Source organism: Juglans regia, chromosome 1, assembly GCF_001411555.2.
Source record: "Juglans regia cultivar Chandler chromosome 1, Walnut 2.0, whole genome shotgun sequence".
Classification (NCBI taxonomy): Eukaryota; Viridiplantae; Streptophyta; class Magnoliopsida; order Fagales; family Juglandaceae; genus Juglans; species Juglans regia.
This window is the reverse complement of record NC_049901.1, coordinates 41583753-41607249: the sequence shown is the minus strand read 5'-3', so window position 1 is coordinate 41607249 and position 23497 is coordinate 41583753. Positions and strand designations below refer to the sequence as shown.

General features: G+C 35.1%; 3 protein-coding genes, 1 long non-coding RNA gene and 1 pseudogene across 4 annotated transcripts; 4 read left to right on the top strand and 1 right to left on the bottom strand.

The window, feature by feature from the left end:
* Nucleotides 1–464: 464 nt before the first annotated feature.
* Nucleotides 465–1828, top strand: LOC108995642. The gene is made up of 2 exons (XR_001996894.2): nucleotides 465–1274; nucleotides 1380–1828. It is a non-coding gene; the product is annotated as an uncharacterized LOC108995642 (long non-coding RNA).
* Nucleotides 1829–7036: 5208 nt separating this feature from the next.
* Nucleotides 7037–11569, top strand: LOC108995641 (annotated as a pseudogene).
* A 1668-nt stretch (nucleotides 11570–13237) lies between these two features.
* LOC108995600 (protein SRG1-like) lies at nucleotides 13238–15057 on the top strand. Its single transcript, XM_035689308.1, has 4 exons — nucleotides 13238–13633; nucleotides 13834–14081; nucleotides 14179–14506; nucleotides 14590–15057. Exons 1-4 carry the CDS (start codon nucleotides 13367–13369, stop codon nucleotides 14824–14826), a joined length of 1080 nt encoding a protein of 359 aa, XP_035545201.1. The 5' UTR covers nucleotides 13238–13366; the 3' UTR covers nucleotides 14827–15057.
* Nucleotides 15058–15504: 447 nt separating this feature from the next.
* LOC108995640 (protein SRG1-like) lies at nucleotides 15505–17580 on the top strand. The gene is made up of 4 exons (XM_018971230.2): nucleotides 15505–15822; nucleotides 16200–16447; nucleotides 16812–17139; nucleotides 17255–17580. The coding sequence occupies exons 1-4, from the start codon at nucleotides 15619–15621 to the stop codon at nucleotides 17489–17491; spliced, it is 1017 nt and encodes a 338-aa protein (XP_018826775.1). The 5' UTR covers nucleotides 15505–15618; the 3' UTR covers nucleotides 17492–17580.
* LOC108995599 (arogenate dehydrogenase 1, chloroplastic-like) lies at nucleotides 16374–22550 on the bottom strand. Its single transcript, XM_035689304.1, is given in 4 exon segments — nucleotides 16374–16455; nucleotides 19011–19907; nucleotides 19910–20009; nucleotides 22231–22550. Coding segments are annotated over 4 exon segments (1329 nt in total). The 3' UTR covers nucleotides 16374–16443.
* Nucleotides 22551–23497: the final 947 nt, after the last annotated feature.

The window sequence follows — 23497 nt, the reverse complement described above, 5'->3', positions numbered from 1 at the left end:
ACTTCAAATTATATTAATTGATCTACTGTTTGTTTATGATCAATCCCGATAATGCACACACTCACGTACATATATAAACATATTTGTACAAACACGCGTGTGATTAAAAAAAATATTATAACGAAGTACTTAAAGGCCGGCAAGCTTTGGATCTATTCATCTTAATTTCTTCTTGGTGTATCATTATTATTATATTAATCCCCTACAAAATTATAAACAGGATAAACCAAACATATATATGATCACGATATATATATATATATAATATATATATAGCATGCATCTTGCTGGACCTATATCTATTCTTATTATATAAGCGGCTATCGAGCTGCTACAGGAATGAACAGTAAATTCTAATCCATCCGTTTTTTCGTCCGTTTTTTTGTATTTTACCGGTTTTGATCTTTACAAGTATTTTTATTTTTACTTTTTTCCTTTCCGAGACGCTCTCTCTGCCATTATTCTTCGATTTTAACTCTCTCTGTCTTTTTTTCCCTTACCGAAACGCTCTCTCTTCTCTCTTCTCTCTGTCTGCATCTGCGTCGTCCTTTTTCTCTCTCTGTGCATTGCTCCCAACTACGACTCTCTCGTTCACATGTTCACAGTTGCTCTTCACCTCTCTCTGTCTATTTGACCATCACCGATCGGTAGGGAAATGGAAGCAGCAGAAGCAGGGTTCATATGGATCAGAGAAACAGTTCCAAAGGTCTTCAAAATCGTGAGCGCGAGACTGCCACGGAGAGATCTCTTCTCTCTACTCCTCAGCCCATGGGTTTGCCGCTCTTTTGTCTCCTTTCCCTCTGTTTAGTAATTTTTTGTTTGCTCGTGTTTTTTTTTTTTATTCTTTCTTTATAGTGAAAATTATATCGGTATGTGTTCTTTGGATTTTCGTTTTACAAAGTGTAGATTTTTCTGAAATGTGTTTCTTGTTTGTATGGGGCAACTGGTGGTCAGATCTTTGTTAGAGGGAAAGCTGGAGAGCGATTTGCTGTTAGAAACTCTCTTGCTCAAGCAGTAGTGGAGGGCACTGGAGATCATTGTTGTGAGTACATGACTGGTGGTTGTGTGGTTGTTCTTGGAAAGCGAGAAATGCCTCTATAGCTGGCATATTTTTATTTATACCGAAGCAAATTGAAGATGATGGGATTTGAATCTAAATTTAACTTGTGGCAGAGTGGGTAGAAATGTAGCTGCTGGAATGACTGGGGGTTTGAGTATGAAAGAAACCCATCTGAGTCGCGGCTAACCGAGTTGAACATCAAGTGCTGGACCAAGTACTAAGCCTCTCTCTCTCTCTCTCTCTCTCTCTCTCTTCCCTTTTCAGGTTTTTCTGTATACATGTATTTATTTTTTGTGTGGGTGCATGTGTGTAAAAATAGATGGGGTTGCTCGCCAGGATAGTACCAGCTTAAGTTTGATGTAGAGGAAACATGCTATTTGTTGAGAGGGAAGGTGAAGGCATACCCAAAAGGCTCGTCATCTGAGTTTGTAGAGTTTGGTGCCGGAGACCTTGTGACCATCCAAAAAGGGGACTTAGTTGCACTTGGGACGTGTCTGTTGCTGTGGACAAACACTACAAACACTACAAATTCGAATCAAATTCTTCATCATCTTGAACTTCTTCTTAATAAGTAGTACTACTCCGATTATTATTTACCTTCTGATCTATTCATCAACATATTATTCTTTGAAAAGAAAAAAAAAATTTATATTTACGTGTCTTTGTCTGTTTTTTAGATTTTTTTTTTTCTTCTGCATAGTGTTATGTCTTTAGTCAAAGTTATGTGAACACATGCAATTAGTCAATACATGTCCCCATTCATACTAATCTACTTTACGTGTTTAAATAAAGTATTTAATGTTCCCTTGACCGGTCAACGCAGCTGAACAAAAGAGTACCTTCATTTGTAGGGAATGATTTAGACACCTCCTTTGTTGTTTTTATCGGAGCGCGCGAGCGTTTTAACTTCTCTAAACCCCGTTTGGTTCAAAAGAAAAAGAAAAAGAAAAAGAATTAAGCTTCGACAACCTTATCTTCAAGGCTTACAGCATTTTTTTTTCCGGCAAAAGCATTAATTATATATTGCTTGTGTGTTTGGTAATTAATGACGTCCGTTCCATGATAATTTCCATATTTGAATCCTTACAAATTCATTTCACTTACATTTAAGGTTGCTTTTCTCAGATTTTATGACATCATGCATTTTTAACCAAAAAAAAGAAAAGAAAATACAGCTTCTGCATTGATCTGCATAAAGTCCTCTTCACAGGATCAGCTCTTATCAAGCTGCATAATTTCTAAGCTTTTTATTGACCGACCCCAACATGACAAGGGATCATTCTCTTGTTTTCAATATATCTGTTTTTAGATCAGGTACTTATATATATTATTCTCATGTTTTCATGTTTTTAGTTCTCAATAGATGAATCTTAAATTGTAGGGTTAGCATAATTAGGTCACCAATATGGTACCTAGAAAAGATTGATAAATATTAATATATCGATATATATATATATATATATAATGTGATTTCAGTTACCAAACAACATATAACAAAACATAGGGTGTGGAATGGCTGTGGATCAAAACTGTGGAAATGTCGATGGAAAAAGTAATATATTTGTTTTTGTATGAGTAGCTGGATGATGGATGGATGTCTATTCTGTAATGTAATTTAATTGATGTGATGGATGGCTCAGTATATAATGCATGCTGATGTGATGGATGGCTCAGTATTTAATTGATCAGCGTCCTTTTTATAATGATTTCTGGCCGTTCTCTTCTTCTTCTTCAAACCTTTTTCAACTGAATTAGCTAAGGCAGAAAATAAATACTAATCCTTATAATTATGAACGTTGCTACGTACACAGAATAGTTTTATCGAAATTTTTTATTGAACACTATAAATTTTTTTTTAATTTTTTTATCTTTTCTTTCATTACTTTTTTAACCTATTTAAATATATATTTTTTTAAAAAAATCACATATTTATTTAAAAACACTTACTTAATTATTAAGTAAAAAAAAATTAAAAAAAAAATTAAAAAAATTTCAGTAAAGGATTTCGTCTTGTTTGTTTTGAAAAAATATCTCATCTCATCTAATCATTACAATTTTCTTAACTTCTAATATAAAATAAAATAAACAATTCAATTTTTTCAAATTTTAAAATAAAAATAATATTAAAAAATATATTTTAATAATATTTTATTTTATTTTTTAATTTTAATTTTATTTCATCTCATCTTATCTTCAATTTTATCTTATCTCTAAAAATAAACGAGACATTAGTGTTTTCCAATAATTATATGCTGATCTTTGGAAAGTAATTATATAGTAATAAGTAATAATCATGGAGCATATTTTACTTCTTGTGTTTTTACAATTTGAATAAGTTTTTTTTTATTATTATTTTTAAGAGGAGTGAAAAATATTTAATACATGACAGAGAGTAGGTGCAAATATTCAATGAAAAGAACAGCACGTCTAGCTATAGCCTGGCCCATGACTACTGTTTTTTCTCAGAAATGAACAAGGAAATGGGCCCATGCATATAAAAACGAACATTAGTTGTGTTGAATTATTTGCGTTAAGAATGATTATTTATCAAAAAAATAAATTTATTTTAAAAAATATATAATTTTTATAATAAATAATTAATTATAAATAAATAATTTTTTTATAGTGATACATACAAGTAAAATTGATATTGAAAGAAAATTGATATTAAAAGAGAACTACGTACAGATCATATATAAATTCCTTGAAGATAAACTTTTTCCCCCCAGTCGTACTCAACATACGTAAACTTGAGTTATAGTGCAAATATGATCACGTCCACCCAATTAAGATCAACATGATCATGCTACTAAGCAGCTGAGATAATACAGATATTAATGAGTGTAAACTTATATCAAACTTCTCTTGCGTATATATTACCATGATTATTGCAGTTATCTTATTTATAATTTCTTATTATGCAGTTATGTTATTTATAATTCTTAACTATCTATATATAATTAAGGAAATATAATTTTTTTTATGATGTGATTATGTTATTTATATTTCTTAACTATCTATGTATAGTTAAGAAAATATAACTTTTATTTATAATGATGTTGTTTTTTTTTTCTTCTCTATTGGGCAAACGTCCCTTGGACGTTTCATTACTACTAGTATATATATATATATATATATATATATATATATATATATATAGTTCTTACCAATAATCGTGGATAGGCAAATGGACAAGATTATACAATGAAGAATTGAATAAAATATTGATCAAGAACAGGTCCGATCAACTATATATCAAGGTTAGGTGAGCCGTATACCAAGTATTTTTAAAAGAAAAAGAACTCATGATCATGATCATGATCAAGATCATCAATTCGTTGAGTTTCAAAGCAATTTCTGGTGACGATCATACATGCAGGTTATATATATATATAATACATCTACGCGCACGGCTTATACAAGAGTCAGTAGTACTAGTACTAATTAGTCATATATATATATACCCGGCCATTATATTTATTATGAACATTAATTAATAAAGCAATATGCATGGAGATCATATATTGAAATCGTAACAGTACTCCTGACTATACATTATATATTATGAGTACGTACTTCATGATACTATATATATATATATATATAGATTAAATTAAGTAATTATATATCTGTACAAAGTCAGATATATATATATATATATATATAGATAGTTCTCCAGTACCATTAAATCCTAGTATATGTATAAGGCTCTATCTCTTGTACCAAGTCTCCAAAAAACAATTATATATATATATATATATATGCAATTTTATATTTAGGACTTAATTGCAAAAATTATTAGAATAATAATTTTCTTAATTATTTTTACAAACTGAGGTTATTGTTTTCAACTTTCACAGCAGTGATATCTGAGAATAAAAAAAAAATCGTGATTCAATACCACACAGTTCGGAGATATTCATGATGATCACAAATTAAAAGCCGAAAATATGTCAAATTACTTCAAAGATTAGATCTCATGCATTATAATAATATTAATAATAATAATAAAACACAGAAAACTCGATCCGCTTGATCATCTTGTTGGAAGATTATGAAACCAAAAAAAAACAGAGATAATATATATAATCATTGATCATTAGGCCGGCACTCTTGAATCTCATGCGGTTGCTGTCTTCTCCCTCTCTCGATCGTTTTGTCTTCAACGAATGGGGGGACATATCACATATAATATATATATATATATATATATATATATATATATATATGTATATACACACACACACACAAACAGAAAGGCCATCAGTACATCTGGAAAATCTGAATCGGTTTGGAAAGGATAGGGAAATTAGTTGGCAGGCATCTTCCAAAACCTACCTGCAAGGAAAAGGACTTCTCATGCATGCGGATCAATCTTCATCCTATCTCTAGCAACCTCCATCTTCCAAAACATATATCACCTTCATCTCTTTTTTTTCGTCTCCTTATATATTTATAATACTCATGATGGGTCAAAACAATTAGGATCCGAATTTTATACAAAATAAAAAATACATATCATTAACAAGTTATATAAAAAGGCTTGCTTCGTTATCAATCAATTTCATGTTTTCAACCCCATAACTAATCAAATAAGAGATCAAGACAAATGAAATGGATAGAGGGTCTGAGACATATCCCGACATTTTGGGCATTAAAAATATGTTTTGTCGGTTATCTTTTATCCAATTGCCATTGTTTTCGTCTCTCGAAACACGGAGTTCGATTCCTTGACCCGGTTGTCTAGGGGAACAAAGAGCATTGAAAAATACTCCAATGTCGGGGTGTAATTAGTTTGGTGCGGTCCAGTTTTGGATAAGATTTAGGATCGAATCGATATGTACTGTTTTGTATTTTTCAAAACCGATTACACCCCGATTATCCTCCTAAACCAGTACTTCCGATTTTACAGGTTTCCGGTCATGTCCGGTCTAATTTTTTGATTTTTTTAAATGTAAAAAATATATAATAAAATATTACTTCTTATGATAAAATGTTATTGATAATTTAATATATATATATATATATTATGTTTAAAGTATATGATCAATTATAAAAATATCATCTTAAACTTTTATTTTATAAATTATAACAATATTATCTTATATATAATTATATTAATAACATATGATCAAACAAATTACAATTGTTCATATTTGATATTAACATTTGATATTATTATTTATAAATTATAATATGAAATTATTTCATGTATGATATATAATTATATATATTATATATAAGAATTTAATATATAATTATATATTATATATATAAATATTTTGTATAATATATAAAATTAATTTTTATATATATTTCAACCAGTCCAGTTCGGTCCAGTCCAGTCCCGAAAACTATGGAACCGAAACCGGACCGGATCCGGCCGGTTTTCATGAAATAGGAACCGGTTCCGGACTGGACCAGTTCAAAACGGACCGGACCAGTTCAAAACGGACCAACCAGTCCGGACCTATTTTTCGGTTTCCCGATTTAAATTTACACCCCTACCAATGCCTTTAAAATCACGTGCCTTTTTTATTTTATTTATTATTAACCTTGCAATTTACAAACCGATCCTTGCTCTATAACTATTATAAATTATTGTATAATAGTTTATAAACCTCGTCATGGCCAGACTGTTAGAAGACATTGGTCAAGCTACAGCTCGTATTGTACAAGCTTCATCAGAATAACTACAAGTCGTTTTATATAACTGTCTCCAGCATTCTTTTGTTTATTCTTCTAGTATATTCCTATGTAAATATTCCCTAGCTAGCAGTAGGTAATACCGTGGCTTTGTATAGTTAGTTAGGATTTTCCCATTTTGTATAAAGTGGCCATTTCTGGCACATGCAATGTACACAACAGAATCAATAGAAGAGAAAAGCTTTCTTCTCCATCGACCTGCTCTCTGCAAACTTTTATTCTTTTCTATTTTCTTACATGGTATCAGAGAGCCATTGAGAGCTCATTTTCATGGAGAACACCAACCATCTTCCACCACCCACCTCTTCTCACTCTCATTCAGACAAATCCACAAACACCTCGTCCCACTACCTTAATCTCAATGATCCATCCAATCCCTTCCGCTTAGACCATGGTGATAACCCAGCTCTTACTCTGGTTTCTGATCCCCTCACCACTGACAACTATGAGACTTGGTCTCGTGCTATGCGTCGTGCACTTCGCGCAAAGAATAAACTGGGATTTATTACTGGTTCCATTCTTAAGCCCACTGATATTTTGGATCCCTTACTCGAGCTATGGGAACGTTGCAATGACATGCTCGTTTCCTGACTTCAGAACTCAATCAGCCCCTCTATCAAGTCTAGTGTCATTTTTATGGATAATGCCATGGAAATATGGTTAGACCTTCAAGACCAATTCTCTCAACAGAACGGTCCACGTAGATATCAACTCAAGAAAGCCTTAGCTAGCCTTTTACAAGACCATGACTCAATCAGCATCTACTATGGTAAATTAAAAACCCTCTGGGATGAGCTTTTAATTTATGACCCTCTACCTGTTTGTAACTGTGGCTCAATGAAACAATTATTAGATCGCTATCAGAGGGATTGTGTACTCCAATTTCTCATGGGGTTACATGAATCTTACTCTCAAGCTCGGGACTAAATCATGTTGTTAGACCCATTACCACCTCTTACCAAGGTGTTTTCCCTCATCCAGCAGCAAGAAAGACACCATCTCATGATTCAACCTCCCATTCCAAATTTTGAATCCATAGCCTTCGCCACTCAAAGACCTTTTTACTCTCCCAAGTTTAATCCAAAAACTAATCCTTCTTTCAAGAAAGACAGGCCATATTGCACTCATTGCAAGATCAATGGCCATACCATGGACAAATGCTTTAAACTTGGTAAAGTAGAAATTCCTATCTACACCCAATGCCACTTATCTTGTCACATAGCTAAAAGGTGCTATTAACTGCACGGTTACCCCCCAGGCCATAAATTCTTTTCCAAACCTCAAAACTCCAATCCTCTTGCAAATCAGGTTGCAATTTCTCTTGACTCTGCCTCAGAAAGTGTTAGTGATGAAAATGTGGGTTTAACCAAGCTACAATACCAGCAACTCCTCACTTTGCTCCAACAAAAGGCTCCCTCCATTGTGGCTTCCGCTCTCCACTCCAACATGCAGCCTTCAACTTCATCTTCTAAGATGTCTGGTACATCTATTTGCCTCAGCACACACACACAGTTCACTAACTTCTTCATTTTCACCTTGGATTCTCGACACAAGTGCCACATACCACATGGTTTGTAGCACCTCATTTTTTACCACAATCACCTCACCTGTCTCATATTCAGTCACACTCCCAAATGGGATTTTAGCTAATGCCACTCATATTGGTACCACTCACTTAACCAGTACCATTGTTTTGACATATGTTCTTTGTGTCCCCTCTTTCTCCTTCAATTTAATTTCTGCCACAAAGTTGGCCACCTCTCTAAATTGTTGCTTGTTTTTCTTCTCAAATTATTGTTTTATTCAGGACCTACTTTATTGGACAACGATTGGGAAGGGTGAACTAAGAAATGGCCTCTACGATCTGCTCTGCTCAGACATCTCTCCCTCAGCACTGACCAGTTTTCTCTCCCATTACTCACACCAAGATATTTCAACTTTTCACACTACCACAAATGATGTAACTAGTTCTGACCTATGGCATTGTCGCCTTGGTCATTTATCTTTTTCTAGGTTAAAATTAATTTCTGACCTTATTGTCAAGAACCACATTTCAAATATTAATGACAAGCCTTGCAACATTTGTCCATTGGCAAAACTTCATCGCCTCCCTTTTCAAGAACGTTCTCATGTCTCTACTAGAATTTTTGAAATTATACATTGTGATCTTTGGGGACCTTGTCCCACAATTGCACATTATGGTTCTAAACATTTTCTAACCATAGTTGATGATTTTTCCAAAACCACTTGATTGTATTTACTTGCCAACAAAGCTGAGACCAGAAAATGCATTGAATCATTTTACAATTTAGTGGACACACAATTTGGAGTTAAGATTAAAATTTTAAGAAGTGATAATGATGTTGAATTTCAGATGAGAGATTTCTTTAATAAAAATGGTATTATTCACCATAGAAGTTGTATTGAAACCCCTCAACAAAATGGTGTTGTTGAGAGGAAACATCAACATTTACTTAATGTTGCTCGTGCACTTAGGTTTCAACATCAACATCAACATCAACATTTGCATGGCTGTCCCTTCTGTTGAAGAAATGTCGATCAAGGGCGATGAACCTCTACCTGAGTACATCGTTAAATATTCCACCTTTGGATCTATCGAGTCTTCTCCCTCTTTAGGTTCCATTCCCATTATCAATATCGGTCTCTTCTCTTCCCTATCTCCATCACATGATCATCATCCTAAACAAGTTGAGGATGAACTTAAGAAACTAAGATCTGCTCTAAGCTCAGGAGGATGCTTCCAGGTTATATATATGATCAGTTTTATCTGTCTAATTCACTTCAATTTCTTTTCTTGGATGTACAAGTTTTACATCTTTCTAATTCTTTTGATCAGAAAGATAGCCCCTTTTTTTGTTTTTTGCTAATTTACTCCACCTAGATCCCTTGCATTTCTTGCTTTATCTAAACGGCTGTTGCAAGTACAGGCTTCATTTAGTTAGGTAGATGAGATGAGATGAGATACTATATTTTGTTGAAAGTTGAATAAAATATTATTATAATATTATTTTTATTTTGAGATTTGAAAAAGTTAAGCTATTTATTATATTTTGTATGGAAGTTTGGAAAAATTGTAATAATTACATAAAATGAGATGAGATAATTTAATTTTATATAGTCAAACCAACCCTTACTGTAGATGTCGGTCCATATTTACCCAATAATGCTACCAAACCACTTTCAAATTCCTGTAAAGTTTTTCATCCTCTCTCTCTCTCTCTGGTTTTTCCTTTTTTTTTTTTTTTTGTTTCTGGTATGAACAGTGAGCAGATTCATTCCATGGCTTCTCATGGATCACCCTTCCCACCTTTCCTTTATGAGGGGCGCTTCTAGCCGGTCCAGTTGCATTTAGTATAAAAACAGCCCTCCACTAATTATATGCCATATCAGATATTACACATAATAGAGACAAGGTACACCCATAGAGAATCACAACCTCACATAGCCCTCTTTCACAATTTTCTCCCTTTTGATACTCAGTCCATCTCGTAGCTCACGTATACACGACGCCCACAGTTCTTACTCCCACGATTCTAACGCCCACCTGAGTCCTCAGTCCATCTCTTGCCGACGCCAACCTCTCATTCTAACGCCCACAGTTCCGACACCCACCTCAATCCTCAGTCTTCAACAAAATCATGCTCAAAACTACTCCACTAAACGAAAATCATGCTCAGCAGCCAAAAGCATGCTCCACTCAACGAAAATCAAAGAAGAAGATGAGAGAAATAAGAGAGATTACTTATTGTTTTGTCGTGAAATTATGGGGTCGTTTCACCACTACCATTGCGAGATGGGTTCTGTCGCGAAATAAGATGAGAGCTCGCTGGGCCGAGAGGGGCGGGTCGTTTCACCACCACTAGTGTCGCGAGATGGGGCGGCCGTCACAGAAAGAGGGTGGGCTGAGAGGGGCTTCGATTTTTTTTTTTTTTGGGTGAGGTCACACAAAAGAGAGGGGGGCACAGGGGGGAGATGAGAGGGTATCGTATCTCTTCATCGTATGCATCTCGGTCACACAGGTTTAACTTCTATCCACCTTGCTCCAAACCAGGTTCTTGGCGTCAAACCTCATACAGATAGGTCAGGAATTACAGTTCTCTTGCAAGATGGAGAAGTAGAAGGTCTTCAAGTTTTCATGGAAGACAGATGGGTTAGAGTTCCTATAATTCCCGATGCTCTTCTTGTGAACCTCGGTGATCAAATGCAGGTAATTAAATTAATTTCTTCTTCCTTCCAAATTAATGTTATTGCATGTAATTATATTCTGCTAATTAATTATCATGACTTTTAATGATATTTCACTGAACATGCATATATGCGTATTTTTTTCAAATTAAATAACGTGGTTGCATGCAGATAATGAGCAACGGGATATTCAAGAGTCCGATGCACAGGGTGGTGACCAACACAGAAAAGATGAGATTATCAGTGGCAACATTCAGTGAGCCAGAGCCACATAGAGAGATTGGCCCCGTGGACCTCCTAATAGACGAGAAGAGGCCGAGGTTGTATAGAAATGTGAAGAATTATGGTGCTATCAACTACGAGTGCTTTCAAAAAGGGACGGTTGCTCTTGAAACTGTAAGAGTTTAAGTATGCATGCATCTGGAATTAGCTAGCTAGCTAGCAGCTGGGAATTTCATTGGCATAAAAACCAGCTTCAAGGATAATGTACGTACGTACCATTAATCAAGCTGTGGCTAAATTTGGAATGTTACAAATTACCTTCTTTAGAATAAGTTTTACACGAGAGTAATATTAAATAAAGTCATTGATTTTTTAGGTATTGTGTAATCATAAAATGCGTAAACGTTATACAGTCATTTTAAAAAATAATAAGATCTACTTTAAAAAAATTAATTTTTTTTTTAATTTTCAGAGCGACAAAGATCTTTCTTTTTAATCTATTTTGTTGTAATCAGTATTATATATATAAGCAACTATGTATAAAACTTTATTTTTATTAATGCAGCAAACTTGCCAAGAAAAAAAATTATGTCAAATAATTAGTCTTTATAAACAATTTTAATAGCATATATAACGTCTTTAATCAGAGTATTATATTATGTCATCTATATTTTAAAATTGAGAAATGCTTTAACTACAAAAAAATAATAATAATAATAATTTCATAAAAGTAAATTTCATATGATCCGTTAGCTTTTATTATAAAATAAATTTATAGATTCATCAAATATTTTTGTGATTGCAATTCACTTTTCTTTGAGATTACCCTAAAAAGTGTTTCCATCCTCCAATATTTAATAAATGGATTTTATTCTTAGGACTCTTCACCACACAATATCAGCAAAATAGATCGACATACGTGGTTATCCACTGCATGTAAACCACGTCCATACATACATTGGCCACGTGCAGTCTAACCTGTCAACCCTAACACGTCTAGACTAATGCAAAGACGCAGACCAATTGTCTTCTTCCCTAATCGTAAAGATAACCATTGGCAAAAACGGAGGTCGTACGTTTCTTCTCTGATCAATAATACAGGCAGTACTCCGGCCAATAATACCAACACACGCATATTATATGTAGATATTTTGTACACACACGCCACCAACATATATAACAAGCTAAAAGGCCATAAAAACTTTGGAGCTATTCTTCAAAGAAAAAAGATCGATCTCGGTACAATCACATAACAGAGATCAGATCAACTCTTCCTTTCCAGATTGTTGCTTGTTGTGAGATCATGGAAAGAAGAAAAGAAATTAAGATATGTTTTTTCTTGGAAAGACCTGCATTAGTAGTACTACTGATCTTCATGATCAATCTGATCTGGTTGCTGTATTCGATCTCCCTCAATATCATTCTTTTTCTATGATTCATTAATGACTCAGACGAATCTACAAACCCAAGGCTACCTTATCTGGAAAACGAGCATACGGCCCGGAAAGGACAGGGCATTGCATGAAGTTGGTAGCTAGTGCGCGCATCTTCCGAAACCTACTCGAGAAAAACGAGTACTTCTGATCATCAAGCGCATATATCAATCTTGATCCTTAATTACATGCTATATAGATATATATATATATATCTAAAAATACATTTTACACATTTTTTATATCCAAAAAGCTTCTCATATCCATTTTTTGCAGAACTTAATTATATAATCATATTTCAAAATCTTTTAAAGAATTTTTCATATCCAAATATACAGTACCATATATATTGTACTCATTCTAACAGCACTTATTTACCCTCTGGCTTATTAATAAGGGTCCTATCAGGGGGTCGGTGGCCTTAAGGACCTGTTAATGAGCATTAATCACATCTCTAATACTAATTAATTTGAGCATTTAATGAGGACTATTAATGAGCACTTAAGAAAGAAAGACAGAACTGCAAAGCATTAAATGTTAAACTACATTAAATACAACTAATCAAATTCACATAACGCATTTGATATTTAAAGCCTTGGCATGCACTTTAATTTGCATTTTGGAGCCTACCTGAGTCTTGCTCTATATATTTAGACAATATTTGAGGTTGGAGACTGGAAACAGTACCACCAAAGTAAATCCAACACTACTTTTTCAGCTCAGGGGGCATTAAAGCAGAATGGCTCTCTCTTCTGTTAATGAAGCGATTGCACTCATGTCCAAGAGTGTTGAAGAAATGTCGATCAAGGGCGAAGAACCCCCTCTCGAGTTCATCGTTAAAGATTCCACCTTTGGATCTATTGAGTCTTCTGTATCCTTGGTTTCCATTCCCATCATCAATATCAGCCTCTTCTCTTCCCCATCTTCATCACATCTTGATCCCAAACAAGTTGAGGATGAACTTGACAAACTCAGATCAGCTCTGAGCTCTGCGGGATTCTTCCAGGTTAATTTTGAGTTTTGTCTTAGTTAACTTGAATCCTCTTATTTTCTTCTTTATAAGTAGTTAGGCGTAATAGCTTAGAGAGAGAGAATTTAGAAGAAATGAACAGAAGTTCGTTTTTCTTCATTGATTGCCCTTCTGCATCTAATAGATCTTTCCTTTTGTCTCCTTCCTTTTCTTTTGAATTTGTTTCAATGTTTCAGGCAATTGGTCATGGGATTTCAAGTTCATTTCTTGACAAAGTACGCGTAGTTACAAAACAATTCTTCGCTCTACCAATGGAAGAAAAGCAAAAGTACGCCCGAGCAGAGAACGAGGGTGAAGGGTATGGATATGATGTTGTAGTGTCAGAAAAGCAAGTTCTTGACTGGTCCTATCGCCTTGCTCTTAATGTATTTCCAGAAGACCAAAGAAGGCTTGAGCTTTGGCCCCAAAACCCAACTCACTTTGGGTACTTAACCCCCTCCTCTCATTTCATTTCTTTCTTTTTTCTTCTGAAATTTGCAGACCTGCTTTAATTGATATAGATTTATGAAATTTTCTTGCAGAGAGATCTTTCATGAATATGGAACAAGGATAAAGTCTGTGATGGAGCTTCTGTACAAGGCCATGGCAAAGTCATTGAAGTTGGAAGAGGATAGCTTCTCAAAACAATTTGGAGACCGTGCATTGATGCAAACCAGGTTTAACTACTATCCACCTTGTTCCAGACCCGATCAGGTTCTTGGCCTCAAACCTCATACAGATAAGTCAGGAATTACAGTGCTCTTGCAAGATGGAGAAGTAGAAGGTCTTCAAGTTTTCATAGAAGACAGATGGGTTAGAATCCCTTCAATCCCCGATGCTCTTCTTGTGAACCTTGGTGATCAAATGCAGGTAAATTTCTCCCAAATTTTGTAACTTTAATAATCCCCATCATCATTCAGACATAAGCATTTGTAACTCAATTCATTTTGCAGATAATGAGCAACGGGATATTCAAGAGTCCAGTGCACAGGGTTGTGACCAACTCAGAGAAGATGAGAGTATCAGTGGCAACGCTCAGTGAGCCAGAGCCAGAGCGAGAGATTGGACCTGTGGATTGCTTGATAGACGACAAGAAGCCGAGGTTGTATAGAAATGTGAAGAACTATGGAGCTATAAACTATGAGTGTTATCAGGAAGGGAAGATAGCTCTTGAAACAGTGAAGATTTAAGTATGTGGAAACCGGGAAACAAGAATAAAATCCAACAAGTTTAAACCTTGAATAAAATCCAATAAAAGTTTACTTCTTCCAATCCAATGTGTAAAAAGCTGCAACAAAGATTATCTCTTCCCCTCCCATCTTTGCTGCTCTGAACGTGGTATCCATGGCTTGGTCGAGAGGGAATTAGATCCCTACCATTGTAATGTTGCGATTATGATGGTTAGAAATGCCGGAAGTTTCACATATTTGAAGCAACTCAATGATCAACAAAGTAAGAAGTACGGAATTTTGGACCATAAAGCACTGCATTTGGTCAAGCAGTAAAATAAAATAGAAGAAAAACTAAGAAAATTGACCCTAAAAATAGAAGGCGAAAAATAAAAATCCTCTTGCCTTTTGAAAGCTATTCTAGCACCTGCTAGTCCAACTTCTCAATTTTATTTTTTATTTTTTTTTTAACATTGGACACCACCCAAATTTAGCTTTGACATTGGCAAATTTGGAGAGTGAAATGAGAATTTTATATTTTTTTTTGAAGTTTAAAATATTATGTTTTAATATTATTATTGTTTTATAATTTAAAAAATGTGTATTAAGATTTAAAAAGGTTAAATTGTTTATTATATTTTGCATGGAGATTTAAAAAATGTGTAATGATGAGATGAAATGAAAATAAAATTTTGTGTTTTGCCTTTAAGAACCACCCTTTGGATTTTGCCCTTTGAAATACATATTCTCTAGTGTTGAAGTCAGTCAGAAGAACAGAGCCTAAACATACAGCCTGCTTGATCACAAGGTGATATGGCCGAATATGTCCAAGAACTGGTCATCAATGGCGAAGAACTTCCAGAGAAATATATTCACAAGGATGGTGACGGTGGAGTCTTGGATGTTCCATTGATGGAGGTTCCTGTTGTCGATCTTAGCCTGCTCACTTCTTCGTTGACCAGCAGAGAGGAGCTGGAGAAACTTCGATCCGCTCTAAGCTCTTGGGGCTGCTTTCAGGTCTCACACCTTTTTCTTTTCTGTCATAAAATGGAAGCCTTCGTACCTAAATATATATATATATACACATATTGATCCTATTTTCTCCGTATATCATAGATCATAAAAACCATATTTCTAAACCAATACTAGCTCAAGAATTTCTGTATCCTGATGATTCATATACCCCAATATTATCATAAAAACAGTACTTCTAAGCTACAGTCAAATGAACATAGTTCTTTGACCTATATTTCAGGGCAATTTCAGATATCGATCCGGGGGGTGGGGGGGATTGTACTCATATGTTGTATGAGAGATTATTCGTATCTGTATATATCTTTTTTCTCTGAGTTCCAACCGTGTGCAAAGTATCTCAAAGGTTGATTGTGTTTCAGGCAATAAACCATGGCATAACAAGTTCATTCCTAGACGAACTTCGTGCAGTAACGAAACAATTTTTCGCACTTCCAGTGGGAGAGAAGCAAAAGTACTCCAGAGAAGTTGATGACATTGACGGGTATGGAAATGGCATGATCCTTTCAGCACAACAAATACCCGATTGGTCTGACCGCTTGTATCTTACTGTAAATCCAGAAGACCAGCGAAGGCTGAAGTTTTGGCCTGAAATTCCTCATGATTTTAGGTAACCATCTGCAAACAAATAACAGTTCAAGAAATTTCAGTTATTTAAATGAATGGCTGATGTTCATGATGACTGTTCATCCGTTCAAAGTATCAACAGTATTAAGAGAATAAATTGCTTTACCTAAACAATTATTCAAGTTTTACCTAAACAGGAATATATGCAAAAAAAACTTCTGACTTCAGAAAAGTGTGTTGGAAAAGGCATTATGTGAATACAAAGATGAAAGTTATATAATACAGTTTAGCTTATGTAGTATCTGTTCATCAACTTCATCTGCTTGGTTTCTTGATCCCACGTTTCAACAGTTAAAGAACAAGATGCATGTTGAATAATGTAATTTAATCATTCACAAACACTGCAGGGACCTTCTTCATGATTATACCTTCAAGATAAAACTGATTAATGAAGTAGTGCTTAAGGCCATGGCTAGGTCGCTGAACTTAGAGGATAACTGCTTTTTGGACCAATATGGAAAACGACCAACAATGACTGCAAGATTTAACTACTGCCCAAAATGTCCAAGGCCAGATCTCGTTCTTGGTGTCAAACCACATGCAGATGGATCGGCAATCACTATTCTCTTGCAAGACAAAGAAGTGGAAGGTCTTCAATTCCAGAAAGATAATCAATGGAATAAAGTTCCAATCATTCCTGAAGCTCTTCTCATTAATGTTGGTGATCAAGTAGAGGTAACTAGAATAGAGTAGTATTCAGCAAAAAAAAATATCAGCAAAACAACTAAGAGTAGCTTCTCAGGTTTGAAGTGCCTACTGGGCACACTAACTGGTTCTGTATCATATGCAGATAATGAGTAATGGAATATTCAAGAGCCCACTACATAGGGTGGTGACAAACTCAGAAAGGGAGAGGATTTCTTTGGCTGTTTTCTGTATTCCAGAATCAGAAAAAGAGATTGAACCGGTTGATGGGCTGGTCAACAAGTCACGGCCAAGATTATACAAGAAAGTAAAAAATTATGTAGATATCTACTTCCAGAACTACCAGCAAGGTAAGAGGCCAATTGATGCAGCAAAAATTTAATTTCTGTTATGAAAATCTTTAGTGGTTTGTAAGCAAAGATGATTGAAAGAATTTTTCGATGGACATAATGGCAACAGCTTTGTTATAGACCTTGTGTCTTACCATTTTATCGTGACCCCTTGGCCATTAAATGATAGAAGCGGGATGAATAGAGTTGAATGATGCTGATTTGATATATCTCAAGAAAAGAAGCCTTCCTTCCCCAGTAGAAAAAAGCGAACACAAGGGACAGGGGAGTACGTCCTCCTCCTCCCCCAACAGATAAAACTTGCATCCTCAGCCGGCTCATGTTTCACTGTCATAATCACACTCTCATTAGAACTTGTAGACATGAGAATGACTTGTTGCTGTGGTCTCAGTTTCATTTGGCTGAGCTACCCATCATTTTATCTTTCATCAAAAGCAGTACACCACTGAGGCACTGACGCATATCAACAGTTTGCAAGCAGGATTTATATCCTGAATGTTTGCCTAGTACCTTGATATCGTTCTTTTAATACAAACAAATGCTATGAAAACATTGGAAGAGGAATTTCTCTCAGCCCAATGCATGCTCAAAAGAAAGTTGATGCTTTATGTATAAGTTGATCTAATTTGATCTCTGTTTGACATTTACACACAAAAACTCAAGTAGAGAAGATATTCAAACTTGGCCCAAAAAAAAAAGAAGAACTAACCAGGACAAAGATAAGAACTTCATTCATGTCAGAGCTCACATCAGTATGAATAAGAAACATGTTGAAAGAGCACAACTCTTTCCTAACTTACACCTTAACAATTACTTGGATAACTGACACATCAACCAGATTCCAAAAAATTGAAACCTAAATGGAGGAACAACATATCCTCCAACAAACTAAAATAATCAAAACTTGAGGAAATCAATAAATTTTTGGCAGCTCTATCAAGACTCGTATTGTGCCTAACATTACAGGCCACAATGTCATCTCTAGCCGCCTCCAACCTTGATTCTTTCTTTACCTTCCCTTGTCCTTTTAGTGCCTCAAACTTCAATTAATCGCTTATTACTGGTGCATCCCTTTACCTAAGTTACACATAATTATGGAGGTTCCTGTTGTCGATATTTGTTTTAATTTGCTTCATAAAAGAGTGAATATAAGAAAAAACCAAGCCAATGGCTCCAGAAATTCTGAATGAGATTTCATCCGGCAACCAAATTTTACAAGAAACAAAAATCGAGAGGACAGTTCTAGACAATGGAGAGCAGGATAAGGGGCTAAACTAAAATTTCAAACCAGCTACTAAGAGCACACTATATTTGATAATAGAATGTTGAATCCTCAAATTGGATTTTATTTTCCAAATCTAGGTACCAGCAATGACACAACTAAGGATCTGAATATTGCACATAAAATCTCAAATAACTATATCAGCCACTAGTTACATGCAGGAAGCAATCTAGCAAAGCCAAAGTACTTGAACCTTAAAAATCTCAGGGTTCAAACTTCCAAACCATGCTTTTATTTAATTTTTTTAATTCATGAAGACGTACGAGTACCGCTTGCGAAATGGCAGGAACATGGAACTCAATTCTTTTGGACAGTCTCCAAAGAAGATGCCAATGCAGCACTGCTTTGAGATACTTGTGGCAACACTTGTCTTTCCCACGGAATTTGGAGCTTCTCTGCATTCTCAAACAGTTGCTCCGAAGAACACCATGTAACCGCCCAAAGAGCTGCTTCTTCAACAATTCAAAAGAATGGTCCAACCTCTCTAGCTGTTGCATCGCATTTACATTGTACATGAACAAGCCATAGTAAAGGTCAAAGCTATCCCCTGCAGTATTCTCCACCAAACTCAACAGTGTCTCGCAACCCTTTGTGTTAATTGGTGTTGACTCCAACCCTAACTTTTCCAAAACCCTTCCCATTGTGTGAGTGATGAACTGTGACCCTGCCGCATGCCAATCATGCTCTGCACAAGACATTTCCACCATTCGGCACCCTTCTCGTGCCAAAATATCAAGAAACCGGTCGCACCGTGATACTCTTGATTCCTGACTTCCAACCCTAACCCTATCATAAACAAAAGAAAGATCATTCCACCCATTTTTACCACTCTCGGGTCCAAACATAGGATGTGTGCAGAGAACATCAAAATATGGTGGCAGATTTTGAAGAAACAAACTTCTTGGAAATTCTTTCACAGAAAGTACATCCACAAACAGAGTACTCCTTTTCAATCTTTGAAGCGGCAATGACTTCAGAACTTTCTCAGTAGAAAGAATGGAAGTGAAAAGAAGAATCACTTCTGGATGCTCTTCACAAAGATCATCTGCATCAGAGAAGTAAGAAACCCCTAATTTTTTAGCTATATCAGAGTAGTCCGATCCAGAATACGCGAAAACCGTGTGCCCTTGGCGTGCAATGGTTTTTGCAAGGAACTGACCAAGTCACCAAAGTTTCCAAATCCAACTATTGCAATTTTTAGTTTCGAGTTGTCATCAAAGCGGTCGGAGAACTGGCCTTTGTAATATGGTTGAGCATTATCCCGAGACCTGAAAGTTTGAACTAAAAAGCTTGATGAAAAATCATTGTGAATATTGTATTTCTAGCATGACGCATGCGGCATGCCCATCCCCAAAGGACTTCAAGCCCACTATTTATCCATGCTGATGAGGGGTGTAAACTCAAATCAGAAAACTGGATCAGATCAGATCGAATCGGATCGATTTTATTAGTTTTGAATCGGTTCGGTTCGGAATCGATTTTTAAAATATAAAAATCGGCCGATTCTAATCCGGTTTCGGTTCCGGTTCTGGGATTTTTTGGACCGGACTGGACCGATTGATTAAAAAAAATAAAAAATAATATTTTTATATATAAATTTTATACAAAATATTTTATATATATTAAATATTAATATATATATATATATATATAAGTTTTATATATAATGTATAATTATAAATTTTTATGTGAAATTTTATATATAACATATATATTCATATATGAAATAATTTCTTCTTATAATTTATAAATTATTACATAAAATGTTAATACTAAATCACTAAAAGTTTATAACTAATACTAATATATAACTTATAACTATACCAATAGTCTAATATTAATACTATTATATAGTCTAATATATTAATAAAAGTATAAAACAGTTTTTTTTAAATCAATTTTTTTTTTTTATAAACAAATTTTTAATGACAAATTATGAAATTTACATTTTAAAAAAACCGAAAAACCGGACCGGACCGGAAACCGGTAAAACCGGAAGTACCGGTTTAAGAGAGTAACCGGTGCGTAATCGGTTTTAAAAAATACAAAACCGGTACATTCCGGTTCGGTCCTAAATTTTATCCAAAACCGGATCAGACCGGACCGATTACACCCCTAATGCTGATTGAACAAGTTTTGATGTAATCCCACCAATAGCCAAAGAAAAGGGGAAAACTTTTCACCACATGATCTCAGCGATTGCTAATTTGAACTACTAAAAAACAATAATAAAAAAAGGAACAAAATCTCAACCATCATCTACAAGCCCGTATTTAGTGCATTAGCATTGACTTCATCAAAATTATCTCTAAAATTTGATAAAAAGTACATAATTTTTATAAATCTAAAACTTTTCTAGCCATAACTTCACATTGAATTAGTCATTGAATTCATCAAAATAATAATATAATATTTTTTTTTAATAAAAATATTTTTATTTTTTTTCATATTTTACAATTACACAAATCATATGTTGATTAATAATTTAATTTGATTCTTACATTATTATTACAAGACGGTTGAAGATTAAACGTGAATAAAAAAGACCTTTAGAGATTAAAAGTGAATAAAAAATAGATTTGATGAATGAATAGTAGACCTTCAAATTTGAAGAAACCTATAAATTTACTGTAGCTCAAAGTTTCACATTTATCTATTTGATTAATCCAATGCAGTCCTATTTTGATGAAATTCATCAAATTTTACATTTGGTTAGGCTTTTGATGAAGCTAATACTAATGATCTTATGGCCTTTAACAGCATTGGCAATGGCCAAATCTAAAATTTGGTTAGAATCTCAATTTTTTATTATAGTATTAATTTTTAGTCAGGTAAATCTAATTATTTTAAAATTAAAATAATAATATTATATTATATTTTTTTTTGTAAATACAATTCATATATTTCTTAGATCTGCACGCTTTGTAAAAATAATGCGTCTACTATATCAATATTCGCAATCAATAGAATAAATAAAAAAAAATTGCTAGTGCATGTCATGCATGTTTTACCATTCAAAGTTCTAAAAGTCAATAAATATTAACAACACGGTCCATATAAATACAAACACAGTCCACAAAAATACCAACACAGTCCATATAAATACCACGTTCAGCAGGTTCAAGTATGATGCAACGGGAATCTCCAACAGATGCAACTTGTATGACCCATCCTTCTATTATTACAAATGTGATAGTTGTTCCTGATCTCTGTATTTGGGGATTCATGTATTTGAGGTATTCATGTACTTGGATATTCATTTACTAGGAAAGTTCATGTATTAGAGTAAATGTTAGATGAATTTACAAGCCTATAAATACCCATGTATGCATTGGTACAAAGTAAGCTACTTGAGAAGTAACTCACTTAGAAAAATTTCAGAAATAGTCTCTCCTCTCTTCCCTCTAGAATAGAATATCAGTTTTTCTCCTCCAACATGTCAGAATTAAAAGGAACTCCATACCAATTTTAAGTATTTACAAGTTTTACCTCACAACCAATACAGAAGAAGACAATGCAACACCATTTCGAGGCCAAGCATAACTGTCTTGCGAATTCTGCACCTTTTCAAACAATTGTTTCCTCACCACATTATGCAACTGGCCGAATAGCTCATTCTTCAACGCCTCGAAACTCAAATACAGCCTCTCCAACATCTCCAAAGCACTCTTATTGTATATGAATATCGCGTAATACAAATCAAAGCTGTCCTCGACCGTGTTCTCAACCAAGACCCTCCCAATCGTATGGGTAATAAACTGCGACCCCGCAGCGTGCTTGTCATGCTCCTCGCAGCACATCTCCACCATTCTACACCCTTCTCTCGCAAAAATATCGAGGAACTTCTCGCACCACGAAATCCTCGATTCTTCATCGCCAATTCAAACCTTTTCGTAAACAAAGGCACGTCCGTTCCAGTTGTGTCTAGCACTTTGGGGTCCAAACATTGGGTGAGAGCAAATCACATCAAAATCAGCAAGCAAAAGTTTGAGAAGTTTGTTTCTGGGAAACTCCTTGACAGAAAGAACGTCGATGAACAAGGTGTTACACTTGAGTCGCTAGAGAGGGAGGGAGCTGAGGACCCATTTAGTGGAGATTACAGACGTACAGAGCAAAATGACGTCTGGGTGTTCTTCGCAAAGGTCATGGGGGTCAGAAAAGAAGGAAATGTCGAGGGACTTGGCGGCGTCGGAGTAGTCAGAGCGAAAGTGGGCGAGTACGGTGTGGCCTCGGCGGACAAGGGTGGTTGCCAGCGGTGGTTGCCAGCAACTGCCCAAAGTTTCCGAAGCCAATGATGGCAATCTTGAGATACTGGCTGGAGTGGAAAAGAGCATGATGAGCAGCGAGCTTGAATTCATAGTCAAACGGCTGAGCAGCATCAAGGGCTCACCTGCAGAGTTCTTGGCGACGGCAAAGAGAGAAGATGGTAGCGTGGTGGTTGAAAATGGGCGTAGAGGGCAGAAAGGGAGAGAAGCTTTGGGCTATGTTAAGGGTAATGAAGGTGCTACATGCAGCTAGTGTAAAGGGTGGAGAGAGAGTTTTGGTGGACCTAAGAGAGATGACACTGAATGAATTGACCAGAGAGAGGTTGCAGGCGCACAGAAAGGCTCGTTCAGCTTCATTCTCCAATTGATCTCCGTGGAGCGACGGTGCAATGCAGAGCAAGCCGGTCACCGAGTGTTCGTTTTACGACTATATAAATGTCGTGACCTTAAAGGCAAAAAGATGAAGCAACTCAACTGACAGCCGCCTACAA